Genomic DNA, 24500 nt, shown 5'->3' with positions numbered 1-24500 from the left:
GAAAGCAAGTTTTCCATTTGGAAACTGCCTAGAAAAAAAAGTACTCACAGTGATTTATCTCTACTTTTTTCTGCTGATAAAATAATGCAATACAAAATACAAAATGACACTCTTTGTTGCCTCCCCTGACCTAACCTCACCTCCAGCCCTCCTTCCCAGAACACCTTTTGCAAATTATGGGTACAAACATGGCCATTGCGCAACTATACAGAGACTTTTAGCCACATGCAGAGTCAGCAATTTTCAAAAAGTCCTTTGACTTGGGTAAATCGCTTCTGAAAGTTTTCCTGCCCCAAATAAGCCAGTGCATAATTAAAAAATGTATCCATTGAATGTTCATGTTTTTCACGAAATCTGAAGCCCCTGTCTTTGTGAACAATGCAGGTTTTGAGACATCGCCACTCAGCAAAGAATCCCTGGAGTCCCTCAGGACGCTGGCATTCTCAGAAAACCCCGATTTACAGCAGTCTGCCGCCCTCTACTATTTACACATGAGCCAGCGCTGTAAGTATGAATTGCGCTTTTTATTATCCATTTCAGCAGGGGCTTGGATGAAGGCGGTGTGCGCCCATAGGCAACGGGAGAAGGAGGAGGGGGGGGGGCAACATTCCCTCCTGCCAAAAATCCTTCTATCAGGGCTGACTCCTCCCCCTCATCTCCCAGTCGTGGCACAGGCTCCAGGTCACAGAATCAGAGCCAGGGCCTTCCGCAGCCCTCGTGGCGCCCCGCCCCCTCCCCCCTGTTACCAGGGAAACCTGTACAAGGGATGGGGGGGGGGGGGGCACAGAATCTGTCAGCCCTCCAGGGCTGCTGAAGGGCCCCTGCCCTTAATTTTTCTTCATCCTGAGTTGTTGCTTCAATCTGGAGCTGGTGCCGATATAGAGGAGAGTGAAGTGGCACCGTGACAGCGAGCTCAGATTTAGGCGCGGCGGCAGCGGCGACGCTCCGGTGCCTATAAGAATTTGGTGCCAGAGGTAGTTGCCCACGTTGCCTACGCCTAAATCCGGGACTGCATTTCACATATTTACCTTTCACCCTAGGCTTGCCTCGCGTAGGTATAGGGTCAAAATTCTCAAAAGGCACCTAGAGATGGAGGGCACATATGGAAGGTAGCATTTGGGGGTACAGGGCATGGGGACGAGGCTCTCTCATCTGCCTGTGAATTTGGATGAAGGCTGACAGTTTTTAATAGATTTATCCTTTTCTAATAAATTAAAAAATGTTGTCTACTCCACTTGTGTGAGCTCACCTCTTTATGCCTTGGAATCCTTTCAGTGCCTGCTTACAACTTGCAAAAAAAAGCACCATGAAAACACAAACTGTTTTAGAATGGCACAGATTCCTTAGGTGTGCTCTCTGAAATCTTTACAATGGCAGCCGATAAGAGAGGCTGCAAAAAAGGAAATTATCTATAGGCCCTGATCAGGCCACAGTACTCTGCTGTATGGGGGGATCTGCTTCTACTACTACTACCACCACTACTACTACTACTACTACTACTACTACTACTAACACTACCACTACCACTAATCACTTCTGTAACACTACTCAGCTTATGCAACACTATACAAAAACACATAAGACAGTGGCTGCTTGGTAGAGCTTACAATCTAATTAAGATAAATATACAAGGCAAAAAAAGACTTTATTAAGAAAATTACTAAAATCAATAAAGCCTTGAGTAGTATAATCAGGGGTTAAAATTTAAAAGCAGCCTCAAAAAGGTGGCATTGAGGACTGAATTTGAATAAGGCAAGAGAGGGAGCATAATGCACCAACTCAGGAGGACTATCCCAAGCATTTGGTGCAGAAAGCATGGAGTTGACAGTGGAGAAGGGCATAGATAAGGATGACTTACCTCATGAACAGAATTCAAGATGGAGGGTTGTAGGGAGAGATAAGAGAGGTGAGGTAGTGAGGAGCTGCAGAGTGAAAGCCCTTGTAGGTAAGTAAAAGTAGTTTGAACTCTATGTGGAAATGGATAGTGACTTGAAAAAAGGGGGTTATATGAATGTAGCAAGTTCTGTAAAAAAATAAGCCATGCAGTTTAATTTTCAGTAGATTGCAGTGGTTCACTGGGAGAGCTGCGAGGAGCAGGCTGCAGTAGTCTAAGCGGGAATTGATGAGAGAGTGGATAAGAATTTTGGTAGTGTGTTCAGAAAGGAAGGGACAGATTTTGGTGGTGTTAGAAAGAAACGGCACATTTTAGCAATGTTTTAAATATGTGTAGAGAAGGAGAGAGAGGAGTCAAGGGTGACTGCCAAGGATATAGGCCGAGGGCATTAGGAGGATGGCAGTGCTATCCATAGAAATAGAGAAAGTGGGAAGAGGGGAAATGAGTTTTAGGGGGAAAATAAGAAGCTCGGTGTTGGCTATGTTGAGTTCAAGGTGGGCAGTGAAACATCCAGGTAGCAATGTCAAACGTGCAAGCTGAGATTTGGGACTGGATTCCTGATGAAATGTCTGGAGTAGAGAGGTAAATCTGGGAATCGTCAGCATAAGGATGGTATTGAAAGCCAGAGGAGGAGATCAAGAGCGCCAGGGGAATTAGTATACAGATAGAAGAGAAGAGGGCCCAGGACAGAGGCACATCAATTGACAGTGGGATGGCACCATTAGCAGGGCATCTGAGTTCAGATCCCCTGCCTGATGGGGCCAGTTGCACATGAGTGAGCTGCTGAGATGGCATGCTCAGGAAAGGAAGTATGGGGAGACAGCTGCTGTTAGTGTGGCAGTCTCTAGTGGCCAATGAAAGGAACTGAGAATGTGTATAGCAGACAGCGACCCTGCCTTCAGCTCTGGGGCTGGTATGGGGTTCTTGGCCACTTGGGCATTACTATTTGGGGGGGGGGGGGAGGAACCCAGGGCAAAAGAGACCACTCAGTTTACTAGGCATGAGGGGAGGGCAAAAATCAGAAAATGAGAAAAGCAAGGAAAGGTACTCCTTCCGATTATATTTCATTCAGGCATTGTGTTCTTTCATGCATTAATTGTGCAGGTGGATACAAAGAGCAGTGTCTGCAGCAATACAGCTGAACAACAGTGAAAGGAAATGTTCCTATACAAGGATTATGGCTATTGCATTTCACTATAAATGCACTTTTTTTAAATTTTTCTTTGCTGTGAAAAGATGGTTTTCAGTAGGCCATTTTCTAAAGATACTTACCCCCAGTAAAAAGGGTTGTGTGAAAATTGACCACACTGTGCACAGGGAAAAGTGATTCTTCAAGGAAAAGCAGGATGGCAGTCCTCATCCGATGGATCCCAGCAAGGAAAACCTATGTCAAGGTTTCTAGAACTTTGACTGAGCCCCAGTGAGCATGCCCACACATGCAGTATACCACATGTCCACACGGGATACCCTCAGTCGTCTCTTCTTTTCCATGGACCCTTGCATCAGGTGAGCCTCACATGTTTTTAGCTTTTTAAGTCTTTTTCCATCATTGTTTTTTGCATTTTTCCTCATGCATTCGATGCGGGATTCCCCCCCCCCCCCCCCCCCCCGTTCTCCTGTTAGCATCCTAGATAGGTTTTCCAGTGTTTTCGAGCAAGTTTATTTTCATCGTTGATCACACTGGGACAGCAGTTTGACAGCCGCCACCATTGATTTCGATCTCGCATCCTTTTTGTTTTACAATGACATGTCCACTTCAGGGTTTAAGCAGTGCCTGAGTATACAAGGACTATGGCTATCACGGACTCCCATGATAGATGCGTCCTCTGCCCTGGGGCATCATATGATGTCCAGGATTGCAGCGTGTGCCAAAATGACCCCAAAAGATGGAAGATCTGACTCAAAAAGATGGGGGTGCCTTTTTGGGCCAGAGAAGACCAATCCATCGACATTGAGGGACTTTGGAGCCACACCAGTGAACACCAAGCTATCAACATTGGCGAGGCCATCGCTTCTGTTGAGGTCATCGGCTACCAGGGATACCAGAGACAGACTACTGTCTGAATTCTCCAGGTCGAGGAGATCGGGTTTGTTACCCTCGGCACTGAGGAAGGACTGATCTGAGCATCGAGGGAAGCCGAAGAAATATCAGCATCGGTTCCTGTTGATGCATTATTCTGGGCATGGAGATGCACCAACTTCTGCTGTAATGCATCCAAAGCGACCCCATGGCGAGGAGAGCCGATCCTCCATTGATACCAGGGTATGCCATGGTCTTCATCATTTCTGATACTCGTTTCTGAAGAGGATCTGGTCATGCCTCCTGGGTCCCTACCTGTCTTGGCATCAGTGATTTTCAAGGAGTAAATGGAGAAGCGCGTGCAGTAGGCTGAGGAAAAGGTGATGCAGGGCATCAGTGTCGCAGCACCGATGGTACCAAAACTGGCACTGTTGTTCCTCAAGCTGCTGATGGAATCCCTGAATGCACTCATCGGTGTGTCACTGACACTGTCCCCAGTGCCATTTTCTGGGGTGGCATCAATGCCCTGTGGGGCACAAGCACCACCGCTATCCAGTCCAGTGCTAGTCCCTGGTTTCTCGAAAGAGGAAGCTTCCCTGGTGCCAAGGAAGTCACCAGAACCCAGGCCAAAATGGCCAGTTAAACCGGTGCCTGCACTGACAGCCAAGGTCAGGCACCTAGGGCCCTATCACTAGTCAATGACAGCAGAAAAGAGGACATCTATGATTCTTAGGGGGGGTAATTCCTCCAATGTTTCTCCTCAGAATCATCTCCTCCAGACAACTAAAGGAAGTCTCCATCGGAGGACCTCTCCTTCGCAGGTTTTGTCCAGGTTTTGGTAAGAGGCCATCCCATTTCAGTTACAGACTGATGAAGATACCAAGCACAAAATGGTGCTTGGGAGGCTCCCAGTATGTGGAGCCTCCCAAGGAGATCATGACAATCCCAGTGCACGAGATCTTTTGGTGTAACTGATGAGGATGTGAGAACAAACCCTCACAGTGCCTCCCATTAAGGTGGACAATTGCTCTTCGGATTCCCCTGGGAAGGATCAGAAGGTGATGGATGCTCTTGGAGGAAGGTGTTCTAGGGTGCTATGCTCATTGTCCACATAGCAGCATACCAGCTCTACATGAGTCAGTACATGTGCAACATCCTGCAGGAGATTGCTGAGCAACTGCTTCAGCAGCAGCAAGACACCCTCCAGTTGCTGGTTCACAAGGGTCCATTCGACCTACGATGTTTTTGAAACAGCTTTGTGCGTCACTGCAGTGGGAATCAGCACCCACAGACTCACATGACTCTGGGCATTAGATCTCTGACTGGAGGTGCAAGGGTAACTCCCTGATGTGCCATGTACAGGAGAGACTCTCTTCAGAGATAAGGTGAGGGACGCGGTGGCCCAAATCCGGGACCACCTCATGACACTCCAACAGCTCTTCATTGGCACTCAGGACCTGTCCTCCTCAGCCAGGAGGCCATCGAGGTTTGGGCCCAGGAAGTCCTTCTTCCACCAGAAGAAGTACTATCTTCCATCCCCTTACTCTCATCAACAACACCAGGCCCCTCCCAGACAAGGCCCCAAAGCCCCAGCCCGTGCCTCAGTCAATTTCTAGAACGGGGTTTTGACTGGATCACAGGGATCATAGCCAAGTCTCCCATACCCGGAGCTATGGACCTGCCAGTCAGGGGAAGGCTATGCTTTTTTGCAAATGGTAGCCCTCAGATCAGTGGATTCTTTCCATAGTTCATAAGGGTACAAATTAAACCTATTGAGTGCCCCACCAATTTGGCCCCCAAGCCCATTCTAGGGCCCAGCAGCACATCAGGAGATACTAGTAATGGAGCTCTACTCCCTCTTGCCAGGGCAATCAAGCCCATCCCATCAGGGCAAAGAGGGCGGGGATTTTACTCCCAGTGTTTCCTGATACCAAAGAAAACAGGGGGACTCCGTCCCATCCTAGACCTAAGGGCCTTGAACAAGTTCATCGAAAGAGAAAAGTTCAAGATGTTTCCCTGGGCACCCTGATCCCATTCTTGCAAACAGGGGACGGGCTATGCTCCCTCAATCTAAGAAATGCCTACACTCACCTCGATCTTCCCAAGTCACTGGAAGTATCTCTGATTTACGGTGGGAAACCAGCACTTACAGTGCTGCATTATGTCATTTGGGTTCATGTCATCCCCACATATCTTCACAAAATGCCTAGCCATGGAGGCAGCACACGTTTGCAAACTGGGAGTCCATGCTTTCCCGTATCTGAATCATTGGCTATTCAAGAGCACCTCTTGGGCGGGGACCAAGGAGTCCATGCGCTCGACCATCTGGGTGCTGTAGTTACTAGGATTTGTTGCCAACTACCCCAAGGCCCATCTCAGCCCATCTTCACAAATGGACTTCATTGGAGCCCTGCTAGATATGGCTCAAGCCAAGGCCTTCCTTCCCTGGCTGTGGGCCAATAACCTAATGACTATCGCAGAGGGAATTCAACAGAGCCAGCAGGCATCAGATTAGTACATGTTGAGACTATTGGGCCAAATGGCCACTACAGTACATGTCACTCCCTTGGCACATTTGTACATGAGAAAAGCCCAATGGACCTTAAGGTTGTAGTGATGACAAGCCACTCAGGAACTTCAGGATCACACTGTCCCTCCAGGCCTCTTTGTCCTGGTGGCAGGAAATTTTGAATCTGGGGATGTCCTTCCAAAACCCTCCCACCCAAATTGTCCTCACCTTGGATGCATCCACCCTGGGCTGGGGAGTTCATGTAGATGGATTCAGCATCTAGGGGTTATGGTCCTCCCAGGAACATCTCTGCCAGATCAATTTCATGGCGCTCTGAGCAATCAGATACGCACTGTAGGCTCTGAGAGATTGGCTATCCGTCAAAATTATCTTGATATAGCACAACAACCAAGTAGCAATGTGGTATGTCAACAATCAGGGAGGTATGGGATCATACCTCTGTGTCAGAAAATGATCCAGATCTGGTCATGGGCCCTCTCCCATGGGATGTTCTCAGGGCCATGTATGTAGCCAGATCAGAGAATGTAATAGCAGACAGACTGATTCTCACATTCAGATGCTATGAATGGTGTCTGGACCAAGTGGTTGCAAATCAAATCTTCTGCCTCTGAGGAAGCCTAGATGTGGATTTCTTCCAGGGACTTGGAACAGGAAGGTTCCTCAGTTCTGTTCCCTGTACAAGACATGCAGCAAACCAGCCTCAGTCACCTTCACCCATCATTGGGGTGAGTCTTCTGTATGCATATCCTCTAGCAAACAAAGAGGTAGGCGATCTATCGTAGCCGTCAGGTAAACACAAAGGAATAGATGCCTTGATCTTTTTCAATACTTTATTGAAGCAGAGACGTATTCATAAAAATGCCCGACTCAGGCAGAGTTTCGCAGCTCAAAAGCCGCTGCCTCAAGGGCTCAAACACTCCAATCATGAGTGAAAACAGTGATGTAGTTTCATCCAGTGAACAGTGATTGTATGTCAGCAATACAAGAACAACGTAAACTCAGGAAGTTTATCTTGTAAATCAGCGTTAAAAATGCAGATGATTAGAGCAGAGATCAAGGCATCTTATTCCTTTGTGTTTACCTGCATATCCTCCAGCTCCAGTGATAGCCTCGGTTTGGTTTGGTTTCCATTCCTATATGAGATGTCCATTCTGAAACTGATCAGGCTGCAGACTTCACGTCTCATTACCAAAATCGAGGCAGGTTGCACCATCCTTACCTCCAAGTCCTGTTTCTCACAGCCTGGACTTTGTTAGGTTGATATTGCAACCACTCAATCTCTCGGATGATGGGTCCTGGTGGCTTCTAGGAAGTTCTACAGACTGAAGGCTCTAGATTCTTTCTCCTGCTCCCCACAAAAACTGCTTGACTATCTTCTACACCTTTCAGAAACTGGTATGATGACCAATTCCATTAGAGTTCATCTAAGTGTGATTGGTGCATATCACCAAGATGTAGATGATAAGCCCATCTCTGTATAAGCTATAGTCATACGTTTCATGTGGGGCCTGCTTCAGTTGAAGCCTCCCCTAAGGATGCCCACTGTGTCTTGGGACCCCAGCATGGTGTTGGCTCATCTGATGAAAGTTCCCTTTGAGCCACTGCACTCCTGTAACCTGAAGTAACTGACCTGGAAGGTCATACTTTTGGTGTCAGTCACTTCAGCATACAGAGTCAGGAAACTCCAGGCCTTAGTACCTTATGTACCTTACACTAAGTTTTTTCACAACAGAGTGGTCCTATGTACACACCCATATCCCTGCCTATGGTGGTGTCTGATTTCCATCCTAATCCATTGTCCTGCCATCATTTTTTCCAGGCCCCATTCACACCAAGGTGAACAAGCCTTGCACAGTGTAGATTTCAAAAGAGCCTTAGCCTTCTATCTGGAACAGACAGAAGCCCATAGAAAGTCCATCCTACTTTTTGTTTCTTTCAATTAGAACAAGTTGGGCATCGCCGTTGCCAAGTAGATGGTCTCAGATTGGTTAGCAGACTACATCTCCTTCTGCTATGCCCAGGTGGGTCTGCATCTTGGGGGCCATGTCAAGACTCATTCTGTTTGAGCCATGGCATCATTGGTGGCCCACTTTCAAGCCGTTCCCATGTAGGAGATCTGCAGGGCTGCAACATGGAGTACCATCCACTCATTCACATCATATTACTGACTGGATAGGGATGGCCAGCACAACAGTAGGTTTGGCCACTTTGCCCTTTGAAAGTAGTTTGAAGTGTAGAACTCAAATCTATTCCCACCTATGGCCTATTTTCTTTCCAGGCTACCCTCCTCTTGTTACCAGCAAAACTAGTTGTTGTTGTGCCCATTGGCACTTATTTGGTGTTTTTGTTGGTTCCCTTTTATGTTGGGGGGCAACCTGTAAGTAGGAATTCACCCATGTGTGAGGATTGACATCCTGCTTGTCCTCGGAGAAACAGAGTTGCTTACCTGTAAAAGGTGTTCTCCAAGGACAGCAGGATGTCAATCCTCACGAAACCTGCCCGCCACCCTGCAGAGTTAGATTTCCACTATGTGGGTTTTCTCATATTTACTTCATTACTCTCTTAATTGTATAATATAAGACTGAAGGGACCCTGCGTAGGCGCATGGTATATTGCATACATGAACATGCTCACTGAGGCTCAAAGTTTTAGAAACTTTGACATAAGTTTTCTGTGCTGGGCTCCATTGGATGATATCACCCATGTGTGAGGACTGACATCCTGCTGTCCTCGGAGAATACCTGTTAGAGGTAAGCAATTCTACTTTAACCCTGTTAATTAAAGGAATCTGTGGCAAATAACCACTGATTGTGGGTAGATAAATAGGCCCCTAAGCATCTTAGGCATTGTTGTTTATACACAGGGAATCTCGTTCATTAACACTGTTTTGTTCATGAAAAAAGGGCAGATTTTAAATACCCTCCACTTCTACGGAGCTTCTGCTTCTGCACAGTTACGCATGTTGTTTTGCCGGCCTCATTTTCAGAGGGACTGCGAACTGCATGGGGAGTATGAAGTTTGCCCTTCCTATTGCTAAGTTCGTTTAAGAAAATTCAGAGCACATTAACATCCATCATGCTCCTGGAAGGAAATATATTTTAAAGGGCTATAACTTGTTAAGGAAGGACAGAGAGGACAGAAAAGGGGGAGGAGTAGCATTTTATGTAAAAAAAAAAAATTATCAATGCAACCGAAATGCAAAGGACATGGGGTAGGAAGGAAGCATTATGGGCTATCCTAAGACAAGATAATGGTTCTTCCATTTACACTGGCATGATCTACAGGCCTCCAACCCAATATGAAGACCTGGATCAAGATCTGGTGAAAGACATCCAAACGGTGGGAAAGAAGGGAGACGTGTTTAATGCTGGAGATTTTCCAAAACAAAACAATTTTTTATTGAGGAGGTTGTCAGAGTCAAGTACAAACTAGCTTCAACCATATATATTGTAACATGGTGTACCACAGCCCCATTTCAGTCTGTTAGTAACTCCCCCCCCCCCCCCCCCCCCCCCCCCCCCCCCCCCCCCCCCCACGACATCAGACAAGACCTTCATCCAATTATGTTCCCAAAGTCAACCATTTTAATCTGCTAGATGTGGACTGGAGTATCCCATCTGCAAGAAATAGAGAGATAGAGGATGCTCTGCTCAAACAAATGGTAATGGAACCCATGAAGGGAGGGTGTGATCCTTGACCTAGTGCTGACAGGGATAATATATTTAATATATTTAATGTCCATACCGTCTGATGATCACCTGAGCACTGGTGATCATCAGACGGTATGGTTTAATGTCGCAAATAAGATATAGACATAGACAAATAAGATATAGATATAGACAAGTCAAATGAAGACCCAAGTTTTGAATTTCAAAAATACAGACTTTGACAAAATGGGATGTAACTGGAAGAAGACTGGGAGAAAATGGATGAAGTGCAACAGTGGGCCAAAAGGAGCTGTTACAAAGGCAACAAATCTACATGTTAGAAAAGTAAACAAATGTACAAAGAAAAAGAAACCAATTTGGTTCTCAAAGGAGATGGTTGAAAAAATAAAGGCAAAAAGAATAGCATTTATGAAGTATAATTGGTCCCAAAAAGAATAACACACGGAAGAAAACTTGTGAAACTGAGGGAGGCAAAGAAAGAAATCAGGAAAGCAAAAGGTTAAATGGAAGACAGAATTGCCAAAGTAGTAAAGGGAGGTGACAGTACATTTTTCAGATAAATCTGAGAAATAAGGAAGCCCAAAGTGGTATAGTGAAATTGAAAGGTGACAAGGAGCAAGGTGTAGAGACACGAAGAACTGGCGGAAATATTAAACAAGTACTTCAGAAACATGTTCACCAAAGAAGACCCTGGAGAAGGACCGTTACTGGTTGACAAAACCATAGATGGGAATGAGGTAGACTCAATTCCTTTTACAGAAGAGAATGTATGGGAAGAGCTAGGTAAATTGAAAATTTTCAAGGCCATGGTGCCAGATGAGGTACATCCCAGGATAATATGGGAGCTCTGAGATGTCCTGGCGGGTCCGCTGAAAGACCTGTTCAGTAGATCCCTTCAAACAGGAGTGGTGCCACAAGATTGAAGAGCAGTTATGGTCCCGCTTCACAAGAGTGGTAGCAGAGAAGAGGCTGGAAACTACAGATTAGTTATCCTCACCTCAGTGGTGGGAAAATTAATGAAGACTCTGCTGTAAGAAAGAATAGTGACATTATCTATAATCCAGTAAGTTGCTGGATCCAAGGCAGCATGGATTCACCAGGGGAGGGTCCTGTCAGACAAACCTGATAGGTTTTTTTGATTGGGTGACTAGAGAATTGGATCCAAGAACAGTGCTTGGTGATTTGCTTGGATTTCAGCAAAGCTTTTGATACAGTCCTTGTATCAAGCCTGATACATAGGCTTGTGAATAAAATGAGAAGCTTGGGAGTCAGCACTAAGGTGGTGGAGTGGATTACAAACTGGTTGGCTGGCAGGAGACCGCATGTAATGGTAACTGAAACCAACTCTGAAGAGAAAATGGTGTTAAGTGGAATGCCACAAGGATCAGAATTGGGACTGGCTCTGTTCAATATCTTTGTGATATTGCAGAAGGGATAGATGGTAAAGCTTGTCTTATTTGCAGATGATACTTAGATCTGCAACAGGGTGAACATGCCTGAAGGAATAGAGAGAATGAAAAATGATTTAAGAAAGCGTGAAGAGTGGTCAAAGATTTGGTAGCTGGGATTCAATGCCAAGAAGTGCAGTCATGCATGGGGTGATAGTGTCTGGTGATCTGAAGCAGAAAAGCAATGTGACAAGGCCATAGCTAAAGCCAGAAGAATGTTGAGCTGCATAGAGAGGAATAATTAGTAAGAAGGAGGAAGTGATAATCCCCTTGTACAGGTCCTTGGGGAGGCCTCACCTGGAGTATTGTGTTCAGGTCTGTAGCCCATATCTCAAAAAGGATAGAGGCAGGATGGAGGCGGTCCAGAGAAGGGCAACCAAAGAATGTGTGGGGTCGGTAGACTTAGGAGGAGAGGTTGAAGGATCTAAATATGTATATCCTGGAAGAGAGAAGGTGCAGGGGACATATGATACAGACCTTCAAATACCTGAAAGGTTTTAATTTGACTGTTTTCATCTTCACCACCTGCTCCAGAAGGGCATTCCAGGCATCCACCACCATTCTCCAAGAAGGTTTGCTGTTGATTTGGAGTGCCCCCTTCCCCTCGGAGTTTCACTTCATGACCCCTAGTTCTATTGATTTATTTCCAATGGAAAAGGTTTAAAGTTCGTGCATCATTAAAACCTTTCAGGTATTTGAAGGGGAAATGGGGAGCTGGATTCAGACAACAACCAACAAGGGACCCAACTTTTACAGTCTGGGGAACTGATAAGCATGGGGTTATCCTGCACGGCACAGTAATTACTACCCTTAACAAATAAGCCTTTATGCTTTTGATGCAACTACATCATCACTTTGCTTTGAGGGCGGTAGTGAAGGGGGGGGGGGGGAAGGAATTGGATTCAGACAACAACCAACACGGGTCCTGACTTTTACGGTCTGGGTAACTGATATGCAGACATAAATAAAAAAGCACAGGACTGCTTCTAAGGCCAAGTCTATAAGCAAACCATGTCAGCACTGTTTGAATTTTCAAGAAGGTTCATCACCCAGTAAAAATGTTGCTAGCAGTACATTTTAAGGCTTGGGAATAATTACACAGAAGGGCAGGTGCTAGCCTGAAGAGAAACATGAGATTAACCTGCATGGCAGATACTACCATAAGAAGCTTGCTGGGGAGATTGAATGGACCATTTGGTCCTTTTCTGCCTTCATTACCTTGTTAAGGGCTTGTGCATTCCTGTATACTTAAAAAAAAAAAAAAAAAGAAAGAAAGCAAGAGAAAATAAATTCCAGTTTTAATTTTGGAGTATCTGAACAGCTACTGAGAGAAAAAGAGATTGACATAACCCGGCATGTCATTTAAAATATAATACATTTCAATGCCCGGGTAGAGTTTCCTCGTATCCCTCATAAGGAAGGATAATCTCTTTGCTTGGGGGAGCAGGGGGAGTCCTCTCACTTTTAGCTCTGTCTTGCAAACCAGTGCAGTAGGCTTCATTGAAAATTAAGGTGTGTCCCTCATTATCAAGTCCTAACTGTACAATGCTTACATGGATCAGTTCATTGAATAAAATAACAGAAAAGCAAATATAGATAAGATCAACGACTTTGTTTGCACCTCACAGTTAGAAAGCGGCATCGGTAACCGTCAGCCCCAAGCACTATATGATGAGCATGCTCTTATTCCCCAGCAGAGATTATCCCTCCCCTCCATTTACAGCCGTACTGAATATTTGGGTGCAGAGCAGAGTTCCTGTGCTTTCCTGCGGAGAGATGTGGGTTTTCCACCTGATGAGAGATTGATCCACTTCTGGTTGTGTCCCACTGCATGTGTATGGACTCATAGTTCTGCTTTTTCTACAGAAATTGGAACTAGAATTCCACAGAAGAACTGGGGAAAAATGAGAACTAGATCAAACTATCAGGGTTGATCTGGGTCAGGTGGTAATCCTAAAATAATATGTGAAATAAAATCTGCACCAAAAGCAAAAAGTGCAAAACAGGTTATTTCGCCTTTGCTAAGAATTTGCAAAACAAAACTTTTACTTTTTGTTGTCATAAAATGAAAATGATATTTTTTTTCGTTCAGCTGCTCCACTTGTTCCCCTTCATACTTTGCCTGTGAATGTGGGGCTGCCTACCGACTCCATTTTTTTTTAAGATTCAGGACACATTGATCCAGTCCTGATTTTACTCCTTTGCATAGATAAAGCAGGTATACAAGTCCATGTAAGCAGGATCGGAGGATGCTGGAGATTAAGATTCAGATACTCGGGACTGAATGCAGGAGGGAGGGGCTGGACTCAAGCAGCGGCAGCAGTAGAGGAGGAAAAGAGGTTTCACAGAGAGTTTCCAGCCTAATGAGTCCTGGGTTAGAGCAGACCAGCGAGAAGCAAGGATCCTAGTAACTGGAGCAATGCAACAAGTTTCTGTGAATTTTCACTTCTAAAGAAATACAAAGAAAGTTGCAAATACTCTCAACATTAAACAGAACAATGTAAATAAGTTTTGCTTTTCAATTAAACATTAATTTGCATGAATGTTAATACATTTTTAAGTGCATTCCATTTATTTTTAAAGCACCCCAGCCCTCTCAATTGCCCCTTTCCCCATTTTCCTTGTAAAGATGAAGTAAAAGGGGCCCAAGAAATGTACAGCTGAGCTTTTGATTTTGTTTCAAAAATGCTGCTGTTTTCCTCAGTTCCTATATTTACACAACCGTTCACCACAAGAAGGTAAGCGACACACGGGGAAGAAACAACCCCACAGCAGGAACAGGAATCCTGTGTAAAGTTATCAGAAAATAAAACCTCTAACATGAAAGAGGGCCAAGAAGCGACCGTAATTCTAAAGCCGGGATTATTTCTTGGCCTTTTGGCTAAAATGGAGACCCGCGAACGGATTAGAGAGGGTTAAGCCTTCTGCCGCCTGGCTTCACAGGAGCATTAAACCCTCCTATTTAAATAAATAAATACATCCTGATGCGATGCTGCCTGCTTCTCCCTCTCTGCTACTTAGGCGTTCGTTTACAGAATGAAAGAAAAGAGCGTTTTGTCTCTCTCCTGACCTCGTTTCAGTAGACAAACCACAGAACAGACTGAGGTGGAGACTTGGCAGAGTTGAAAGTTTTATTTATTAATTACAATCTTTTCTATACTACCTTTTTTGGTTAGAAGACCGCCCAAAGCGATGTAGAAAATAGTTACAGATAGTTACACCAATCTTGACAAAATAACAATTAAAAATTCTATATCACATATCAGCCTACCCTCATCTAAAGCCACCCCCCCCCCCCCCCGAAAAAAACCCATAACATACAATAACCACTAAACCAACAAACTAAAAACAAACAAAAAAAAAAGCGGTTTTAAATGTTTTTTTGGGGGGGTAGGGGGAGGGGGAGCATTTGCTTCCCTTTGCAGGAGGAGGAATAGCCTAGTGGTTAGAGCAGTGGACTATGAACCAGAAGACCAGCGTTCAAGTCCTGCTGTCGCTCCTTGTGACCTTGGGCAAGTCACTTTACCTTCCATTGCCTCAGGTACAAAACTTAGATTGTAAGCCCTCTGGGGACAGGGAAATAGTTACAGTACCTGAATGTAAACCGATGTGATATCTCAATTGAGATCAAATGTCGGTATATAAAAAAAATGAATTTTGGAAATGAGCATATGTAGGCCCACTGGGGCTACATCCTTTAAACTTGCTAATTCCATTGTAAGCCTCTTAATATTGAGAGTGCGCTGAGTGGGCGGCAAGATTTCATCTGCCCTTTCTCTGTCTCATGCAGTGAATACTCAACTGCCTGAAGAATACTTGGAGCCTTACCATGCTTTGCTACAAACCAATGATCTGGAGGTTCAGCAGATGTCTTCCTTATCCTTGGTCAATTTTTTACTTGAAGGAAATGGTGAGTAATTATGACAAGAGCCATAAGCAAATAATTACGTTTAGAATTCTCCTCCTTTCTTCAGACGCACAGACAGATTTAGGCAGGAGTTGGCAATTGTGTAAGACTGAAAAAACAAGATAAGGCCTGAGATGGGCTCGGTCCTGTAGCCAGCGGATAGATGCACATCACTAAAACCATGTTCACAGTTTGATGCTAATTGTCATCCTTGCTGGAAATCAGTGGAGGAGATACGCCAAAGATTGCTGTGGGATGCAAACAGAATTGCTCGCTTGCCCTCGGAGATGTTCCCTGTAAGGTAGGATTGAGCACATAGGTGGGGCAAGGTGAGGAATCTTGCACCGCCTCTGCCTGTGTTCTGTGGATAAATGGAGGACTTTGGTCTCTACTGGAGTAGTTCTTGTATCTATAAAACAGCACTAAATGCACTAGGAAACCAAGTTCTTGCCAAGAAAAAATATGTATCCTATCTAATCTACCAGGAATCAAAATACATGATATTCATCCCTGCTCTAAGCACCAGTCTTTAAGCTAAAACCATATTATTCTTTGGCTGGGCCAGTTCTCCTGTGAAACAAAGAAGATCACAGGCAGAATATACAGTTGTGTGGTTTGGTATTTTCTCATATGTATCATGTTTTGTCTTTGGGCATGCATAAATTTGATTTGACATAACATTCCCAACTAGTCTTCATGCCACTACAACGTTAGGCATGCTGGGGGTCTGCCTTCTGGGGCCACACGAGATTTGCATTGCACCTACCTTTACGCCAACATGTTCACTCCGCATTGTCCTCAGTTATTCTTCTTCCCCTCACTATGGGATGACATAGGGTGGCACTATGGGATGACATAGGGTGGCACTATCTTCAGTTTCTACATCTTTCCGAGTTCAAGAACCACTAACTCTTATTTGATTATGGTTTGGATTAGAGTGGGGACCCTGAAACAGTCATTCGATTGTGCATGTTTTTGAAAGTTGGAGTGGCGACTTTGAACATTTAAAATAAATAATTTTGATGAAGATTAAAATTGGACCTTCATTGTTCTTTGCACTCCTTTGTGGACGATATATTGATTGTGGAGTGCAACCAGCTCCTTCTCTTATATTTGGATTAGAGTGGCTACATAAGATAAAAATCCATCTTGCTATGCAGGCTTATTATCTCACCAAACTGAACATGTATTTTATATTCCTTTTGCATCATAAAAGAATATGCATTTAAAATGGGTGATTTTGTTTTATTTTTGTTTGCGCTTATTGGCAGTAAATAAAGAACTTGTTGTACAAGTGGGTTTACTTGAGCCAATACTGGAGCTGCTAGAGTCGGGAGACTCCACTGTCCAGTGCAACTCCTGTGCCTGCATCATGACTCTGGCAATGTCTGGTGAGTATCCATTCGATAACAACACTAGTAGTCAAACTCTTAAGCCTGTGTATGATGAGAGAATACTAGAGAGACTACAGGTCTGATTCACGTGTCTGGGAAAAACGCAGAGTAAATCAGGTCCTGCATTTGCATGGATTACTGAACAGACAGACGGCAGAATTCATTCTGTAGTGAGTGTGATAATGAGAGCACTCTGACTGCTGATAGAATGGGGTGGAGGAACCGGGGACGGGGCGTTGTAATAATGTGGGCATTTCATCACAGGATAAAGCCCGCATGTGCTTGGCAATTTATTTTCCTTTGGTTTTTATGTTTACAAATAGGTCCTAGTTAAAAGGGGAGTGCCCGCGAAGTGATTTTTCCTTCCCACCAATTTCACCCGAGGCTCTCTTTCCTACCTTTCTGCATTCATTTCAGAGACCGTACTTCTGTATTTCTGTTTAGACAACGTAACTCTGGCACCCTGTGAGAAGAACGAGCGAGCCCCGGGCTCTGCATCCTTTCTGTGATGTCTCAGTGGAGGTGGAAAACTCTAAGAGCTTTAATTCCAGCAACAAGACGCTTTGCAGAGAGTAAAAGTTAACCAATTTCAAGCCAGTAAAAGCCGTTTGCCTCTTCCTGGGTTGCTTTGCTTTTTCGTTTTTTTTAATCCGGCAGTTTTCTCCCGCTCCCTTGAGCTTCCAGCAGTGAAAGCAGGGCTTGGATGTGATGTTATGAGCCTTCATTTGTGACTACCCAGGGAGTTTTACCCTTAATTTCTATCCCCCTCCCAAATTCCTTCAGTCCAATCACTGTAGTGACAATCCTGGGCTGGGGGGGAGGAGCGAACCACACACCAGGGCTCCTTCTGGAACCCTGTAATCGTGGGTCCTAAACCCGGCCACTAGGTGTAAGTGGTGTGTGAGTAATATAACTCCCACCCCCAAAGGCTGTAAGCGTGATCTTTGCAGCATCCTCAGCCCCGGACTGACCAGGAGAGCGTAGGACCCGATCCAGGAATGGAAGCCGGATCCTTTTCATGGCAGTGTGCAGCACCTTCCTGCTGCCTGATGGGTTCTCACACAATTCCTTGCTGGGGAGAGAGGCAAAGTATCCATTGTACGTCTTCAGAAGAGAACTGCAAGAGCACCGTTAATTGCGAGAGAGAGCCTTCTTTAAAACTTCTCCCGTGTACCCCTCTAGTATATCACCTGCGTCTCTGATGGGAGACCAAGCGGCTGAAGCCCGGCTTCTGGATCCTGTTTCAAAAGAGGTTGAGATTGCAAGAGCAGCCATGTGTGATTGAAAAAATACTTCAGGTCCTGCAGTCAAAGCACTACCTAACCGCAGAAGAGAGAGAGGGGGGGAGTTTCCGAGGAGCTAATAACTCAGGTGGAAGCATGGGAGTTGGATTAAGGGTCTTTAACCTCAATGGTAACCTAATGGCCAGGGATCCTAGCACCTGGGCTACCTTATAACTCCCTAAGTTTGGATTATAAAAAAAATAAGAATGTAGATTTATGAAAAGTGACAAACTATTAGCACTGGCAAAGTGGACATTTAAAATTCTTGGTTATGAAATCTTGTTACCCTACTGTTCCTTGTTGGTGTAATCCTCCCTTTGGGCATTGCACAGGTGGGAACATCTACCTACAGCCCCGGCACAGGATTCCTTCCACTGGCTAAGAGGTGGGCAGGACAGGGGCGTAATGGGAGGATCTATTTATCTGGCGCTAGGGACATTAGCGCGTCCCTAGCGCCTCTTTTCGGACAGGAGCGGCGGCTGTCAGCAGGTTTGACAGCCGATGCTCAATTTTGCTGACGTCGGCTCTCGAGCCCGCAGACAGCCACGGGCTCGGAAACCGGACGCCAGCAAAATTGAGCATCCTGTTTTTAAGCTGCGGGCCTATTTCCAATTTTTTTTTTTACTTTTTTAAACTTTCAGGATCTCCGACTTAATATCGCCATGATATTAAGTCGGAGGGTGCACAGAAAAGCAGTTTTACTGCTTTTCTGTGCACTTTCCCGGTGCCCGGAGAAATTAGCGCCTACCTTTGGGTAGGCGCTAATTTCTGAAAGTAAAATGTGTGGCTTGGCTTTTTCTGAATCGCGCGGGAATACCTAATAGGGCCATCAACATGCATTTGCATGTTGATGGCCCTATTAGGTTGGGGGGGGGGGGGTTGGACGCACGTTTTGGACCCGCTATTACCCCTTACTGAATAAGGGGTAAAGCTAGCACGTCGAAAACACGCGTCCAAATGCCGGCTAACAGTGTGCTCCATCGGAGTGCACTGTACTGTATCGGCCCATTAGCCAGATAAATGGTGGTACTCAGCCTTACCCAGCTAAGCTAACCGGATAAGTTGGACCTGCTATAGTAGATCTAAATTTAGCTGGATAAACTTATGTTACGATCTTTAAAGTTGTCTAGGTATATTCAGCGGTGCAGCCGCCCCACTGTGTATTCCAGTTAAGTTATGAGGAATAAGTTTATGGGTAACTTAGCTAGCCTGATAACTTTTGAATATGTGTGTCACTGATATTTCTGCCCCTTGTGGAAAGCATTGGATGAGAGAAACCCCACCCAGGTCCTAAGCAGATAGCCACAAAAAAAGCTACACCTTTCTGTTCTAGGCATTTGTAAACCATCTAGTTTCTCCTTTGGATAGGGGATATAATGAATTCTTTGGTCTCTTCTTGTAGCCAGAAATCTTTTTGTTTCGGTTATGACCTATTTGAAGTCTGGACGTTTGTTATATTCCACTGCAAACCAAAAAGCATGAGCATACAGCAGTAAGCCCTGGATCAAAGGAAAAAAAAGTGGGTTTTTTTTAATTTGATGTTTTTTTTCAGTCAGTAGACCAAGATAACTCTGCAAACTGTTCTACATACCAAGGCCTGGGTGATGTGAGCAGCCGGTGAAAAATATTTAAGCTGTCAGAAATCATCATCTTGTCATAAGAACCCTCAGGGACTCTCCTCACATGATCCCTGTTGCCTGAGTTCTTTAAGGGAAAAAAACAAAACAAAGCACAATTCTTAGAACTGAGGTAAAAGTTGATTACGGTCTGATACCATTTAGCTCATTTCCAGTCATTTCGCAAAGGTGCAACAGGTTAGGCAGTCTTATGGGTGTGGTTTAATTATGATTAATTTTTTTAAAAGAGGTTTTTGTTTCATCAAAGATCAGCATTTTCAAGCATTAAACAGAGGAGCCCAGAATCATGAGACTCTCTTGCTTACTCCCGTTGTTTTTTCAGATATGTGGAATGGAGGAGTAACCTAGTGGTTAGAGCAGTGGGCGAGGAACCAGGAGACCAGGGTTTGAGTCCTGCTGTCACTCCTTGTGACCTTGGGCAAGTCACTTTACCCTCCGTTGCCTCAGGTACAAACTTAGGGGCTGATGTAGGGGATTAGTGCCTAGACGCACATTTATCGCTCAGCTATTAACGCCTGCCTGGGACAGGTATTAACAGCAGAGCGCAGGTAAAAGAAGTACAGAAAAGTAAAAAAAAACTCGGCAGATTGCTGAGTTATGGAGACCGACGCCTGTAAACTCAGCATTGGTTTTCATAACCCGCTGTCTGCCAATAATGAAAACGGACGCTGAGTTTACAGGCCTCTGTCTTCATAACTCAGCAATCTGCCGAGTTTTTTTTTACTTTTCTGTACTTCTTTTACCTGCGCTCAGCTATTAATGCCTGCTCCAGGCATTAATAGCTGAGCGATAAATGTGCGTCTAGGCACTAATCCCCTACATCAGCCCCTAAGTTTGTACCTGAGGCAACAGAGGGTAAAGTGACTTGCCCAAGGTCACAAGGAGTGACAGCAGGACTCAAACCCTGGTCTCCTGGTTCCTAGCCCACTGCTCTAACCACTAGGTTACTCCTCCATTCCACATATCTGAAAAAACAACGGGAGTAAGCAAGAGAGTCTCATGAGGCGGGGGTCGCATTAGCAAGGAGGCGCTAAGGTCGCGCAAGCGACCCTAGCGCCTCTCTGCTAGCGCGACCCCCTAATTTGGATATTGCATGGCGCCCCACCCTCACGGGCATTATGAAAGCAGGCGCTGACCTTTCACGCCCGCTTTCCGCGCTTTATATTGCATCGGCCCCTTACATTGTAAGCCCTCCGGGGATAGGGAAATATCCACAGTACCTGTGTACTGTCCACTTTGAAGAGCTGAAAAAAGTATGAAAAGCGGAACCTAAATAAATAAAATGTGCTTTTACCCTAGCCCCTCCTCACTCCTTTTCCTTTCTCAGTCTGTCTTAGAACTGGAGAATTTGCTCTACTCCACTTAATGCAGCAAGGAAACTTTCACTTAAAGTTTAAAGCTGGTCTTGCTTCTTTACGACCTACAATCATTTTTAAGTGAGAGTGAGCTGATAAGAAATTGGCAGCACTTCAGCGATAAGAAGGCCTTGAGCACCTGTGGTTATCAGACCCTCTGCTTCCTCTCGGTCAGTGTGGGTGGTAACACGGCTGAATGACTTTAATAGTGTACTTTTGCCGAGGGTTTCAGAGGAATCTCCGGGCCATGCCTTTCCACCAGAAGAATGTTGCTGCAGTGGCTGGGCAAGGCAGGAGGGAGGAGAAGGAATAACAAATGGTGAAAAAACACCTCATGTGGCTGCAAACGATGGCTTACAGAGCCAAGTTCTGTTTAGAGTCGGTGACGACCGAGCTGGAAACACAAAGGAGCAGAAACAAGCTGCCAGCCAAAAGACCAGACATACAAATTGCAGCTGGTTTTCAGCATGAAATTAAAAATGGAAACAGACGGTCTATTTATGAAATAGTCCAGCCGCACTATTTTGTAAACATAGATGATCGGGCCTGCTGCCTGGTAAAGCTATTTACTGCTTCATGTTCCTTGCTAACAATCTCAACCCTACTTCAAAAGGGCACCTCCTTCACTTACAAGCCGATACAGTACTGTTAACCCGCGATTGGATGTGCATTTTTGACGCGCTAGCTTTATCCCTTATTCAGTAAGGGGTAATAGCGCGTCGAAAACGTGCGTCCAACCCACCCCCCCCCCCTGAAATTAATAGCGCCCACAACATGCAAATGCATGTTGATGGCCCTATTAGGTATTCCCGCGCGATTTAGAAAGCAAAATGTGCAGTCAAGTTGCACATTTTACTTTCAGAAATTAGCGTCTACCCAAAGGTAGGTGTTAATTTCTCCGGGCACCAGGAAAGTGCACAAAAAAGCAGTACAAACTGCTTTTTTCTGTGCACCCTCCGACTTAATATCATGGCGATATTAAGTCGGAGGTCCCAAAAGTTAAAAGTTAAAAAAAAAAAAAAAAATTTGAAATTGGCTCGCGGGTTGAAAACCGGACGCTCAATTTTGCCGGTGTCCGGTTTCCGAACCCGTGGCTGTCAGCGGGTTTGAGAACCGACGACAAAATTGAGCATCGGCTGACAGCCGCTGCTCCTGTCCAAAAAGAGGCGCTAGGGACGCGCTAGTGTCCCTAGTGCCTCTTTTTGCTGCGGGCCCTCATTTGAATACAGAATCGCGCGCACAGCAGAGTGGCCTATGCATGCGCCGGGAGAGCGGGCGTTCGCTCGCTCTCCCGCGACTTTTACTGTATCGGCCTGTTAGTTGAGATTTGACACTTCAGGTCATAAAAATGCTGCCCTGCTCATGCAAAGACCAAGAATTACATACGTGGTTTGCCGTACCCTGTCAAATCACCTTTCTACTATATTCTGTGCCATCGGTGAGGATAGCACCTATGCTAAATCACTCAAAGAAAGACTCGGAAACTATGAGGATAACAATTATATCCATCTTTAGCATTTCGTAAAGCTTGCTTGTTAAATTGCAGCTCTCTTAATCTGAATGGATTGCTAAGGGATTTCACCCCCAACAGTAGGGAACAGTTTTGATTGATGGTGCCAGAGTCAGGTCAGGTAAATAAAAGCCATGCCAGTAACTAAAGTTCTTTCCAGGTGCACATTAGAGCGCACAGAAAACAGATTTGCTGTAACTGATCTCCTTGTTTTTTTCTTCTCTCTGAACAGAATCCAATAGGGAGGCTATTGGCTCCGCTGGAGGAGTCGTACCCTTATTGGCGCTTGCTAAATCCTATGATCCCAGAGTTCAACAAAATGCTGTGGGAGCTATCCTAAACCTCACCCGCTCAGGTACTTTTCTGCGGCAGGATTACCTTATCTGAAGTTTGGAGACTGTAAGTGGATTGTTAGAGGTGTATGCTTACCTGATGAGAATCCAACTTTCCCTGTCTAGGAGGGAGACATAATTTTTTCTCTTATTGCAATGAAGTTCACTTAATCTTTTGCATTTCTGTGAACCTTTAAGGCCTTTCACTCTTTTCTCCTTAATCTTCTTCTGAAGAGTCGACTTGTAGGCAGGCAAGTACATAGTTGTCAGCTCTCTGGGGGCAGTGGGTACTGGAGCACCTCCAGTATTGAACAAAACTCTTTCCCTGTGTCCAGAGAGAGGTAATTTGTGTTGAGTTTAGCACCCCAATTAAAAGCTGCCTCCAATGGGCATTGTAATGAGAGGTACATCCCATTACTCAAGATTACTGGGGAGTGAAGCCGGTGTAGGTAGAACTTGGGGTGGGGGAAGGGGATAACTACACCTCCCAGAGAGCCACAGTGCTGAGGGAAAAGGAAGTTGTGCGAGGCCGGGAACCAGGTGGTGGACCTGATTAAGAGAAAGCTATCGGATATACAGAGCTGGTGGGGAAGCCAAACAGGGGAGGACAGCATGGGGAAAGGAGGAGGAGAAGAAGCTGCTGGTATCTAACAGCAGAGAAAGTCCCCAGCTGGACTGCAGAGGGCGGAGTAGGAAAAGCTGAAATCCTTGATATTGAAATGTGAGCAATTCAGCTTGTGGGTTTCCTACACAGGGGGAGGAGGCAATCCTTCCCCAGCTACGGAAAAGTAACTGGGCTGGGGGCAGGCAGCCAGCTTTGCACTGCCTTATATAGGAGTCCCTATGCTGGGGACAAAACTGAACTGCCACATAGTGAGGTACTTGTGCTGGGGACAAAACTGAACTGCCACATAGTGAGGTACTTGTGCTGGGGACAAAACTGAACTGCCACACAGTGAGGTACTTGTGCTGGGGACAAAACTGAACTGCCACACAGTGAGGTACTTGTGCTGGGGACAAAACTGAACTGCCACACAGTGAGGTACTTGTGCTGGGGACAAAACTGAACTGCCACACAGTGAGGTACTTGTGCTGGGGACAAAACTGAACTGCCACACAGTGAGGTACTTGTGCTGGGGACAAAACTGAACTGCCACACAGTGAGGTACTTGTGCTGGGGACAAAACCTGAACTGCCACATAGTGAGGTACTTGTGCTGGGGACAAAACTAGGTGTCATAGTGAATAACACACTGAAATCGTCGGTGCAGTGTGCTGCGGCAGTCAAAAAAGCTAACAGAATGTTGGGAATTATTAGAAAGGGAATGGTGAATAAAACGGAAAATGTCATAATGCCTCTGTATCGCTCCATGGTGAGACCGCACCTTGAATACTGTGTACAATTCTGGTCGTCGCATCTCAAAAAAGATATAATTGCGATGAAGGTACAGAGAAGGGCTACCAAAATAAGGGGAATGGAACAACTCCCCTATGAGGAAAGACTAAAGAGGTTAGGACTTTTC

The 24500-nt window shown here is 45.3% G+C and overlaps 1 protein-coding gene across 2 annotated transcripts in view; it reads left to right on the top strand.

Moving 5' to 3' along the window:
- LOC115088337 (vacuolar protein 8-like) overlaps positions 1–24500 on the top strand; it is a 95740-nt gene that overhangs the window by 10385 nt on the left and 60855 nt on the right. For both annotated transcript variants that reach the window (XM_029596501.1, XM_029596500.1), the window contains 4 exons: positions 385–504; positions 15351–15470; positions 16739–16858; positions 22879–23001. In XM_029596501.1, the coding sequence (XP_029452361.1) occupies positions 492–504; positions 15351–15470; positions 16739–16858; positions 22879–23001 (376 nt within the window). In that variant the 5' untranslated portion in view covers positions 385–491. The remainder of the gene's footprint in view (positions 1–384; positions 505–15350; positions 15471–16738; positions 16859–22878; positions 23002–24500) is intronic.

This window comes from Rhinatrema bivittatum, chromosome 3, assembly GCF_901001135.1.
Source record: "Rhinatrema bivittatum chromosome 3, aRhiBiv1.1, whole genome shotgun sequence".
Lineage (NCBI taxonomy): Eukaryota > Metazoa > Chordata > Amphibia > Gymnophiona > Rhinatrematidae > Rhinatrema > Rhinatrema bivittatum.
This window is presented reverse-complemented; position numbering and strand designations above follow the sequence as displayed.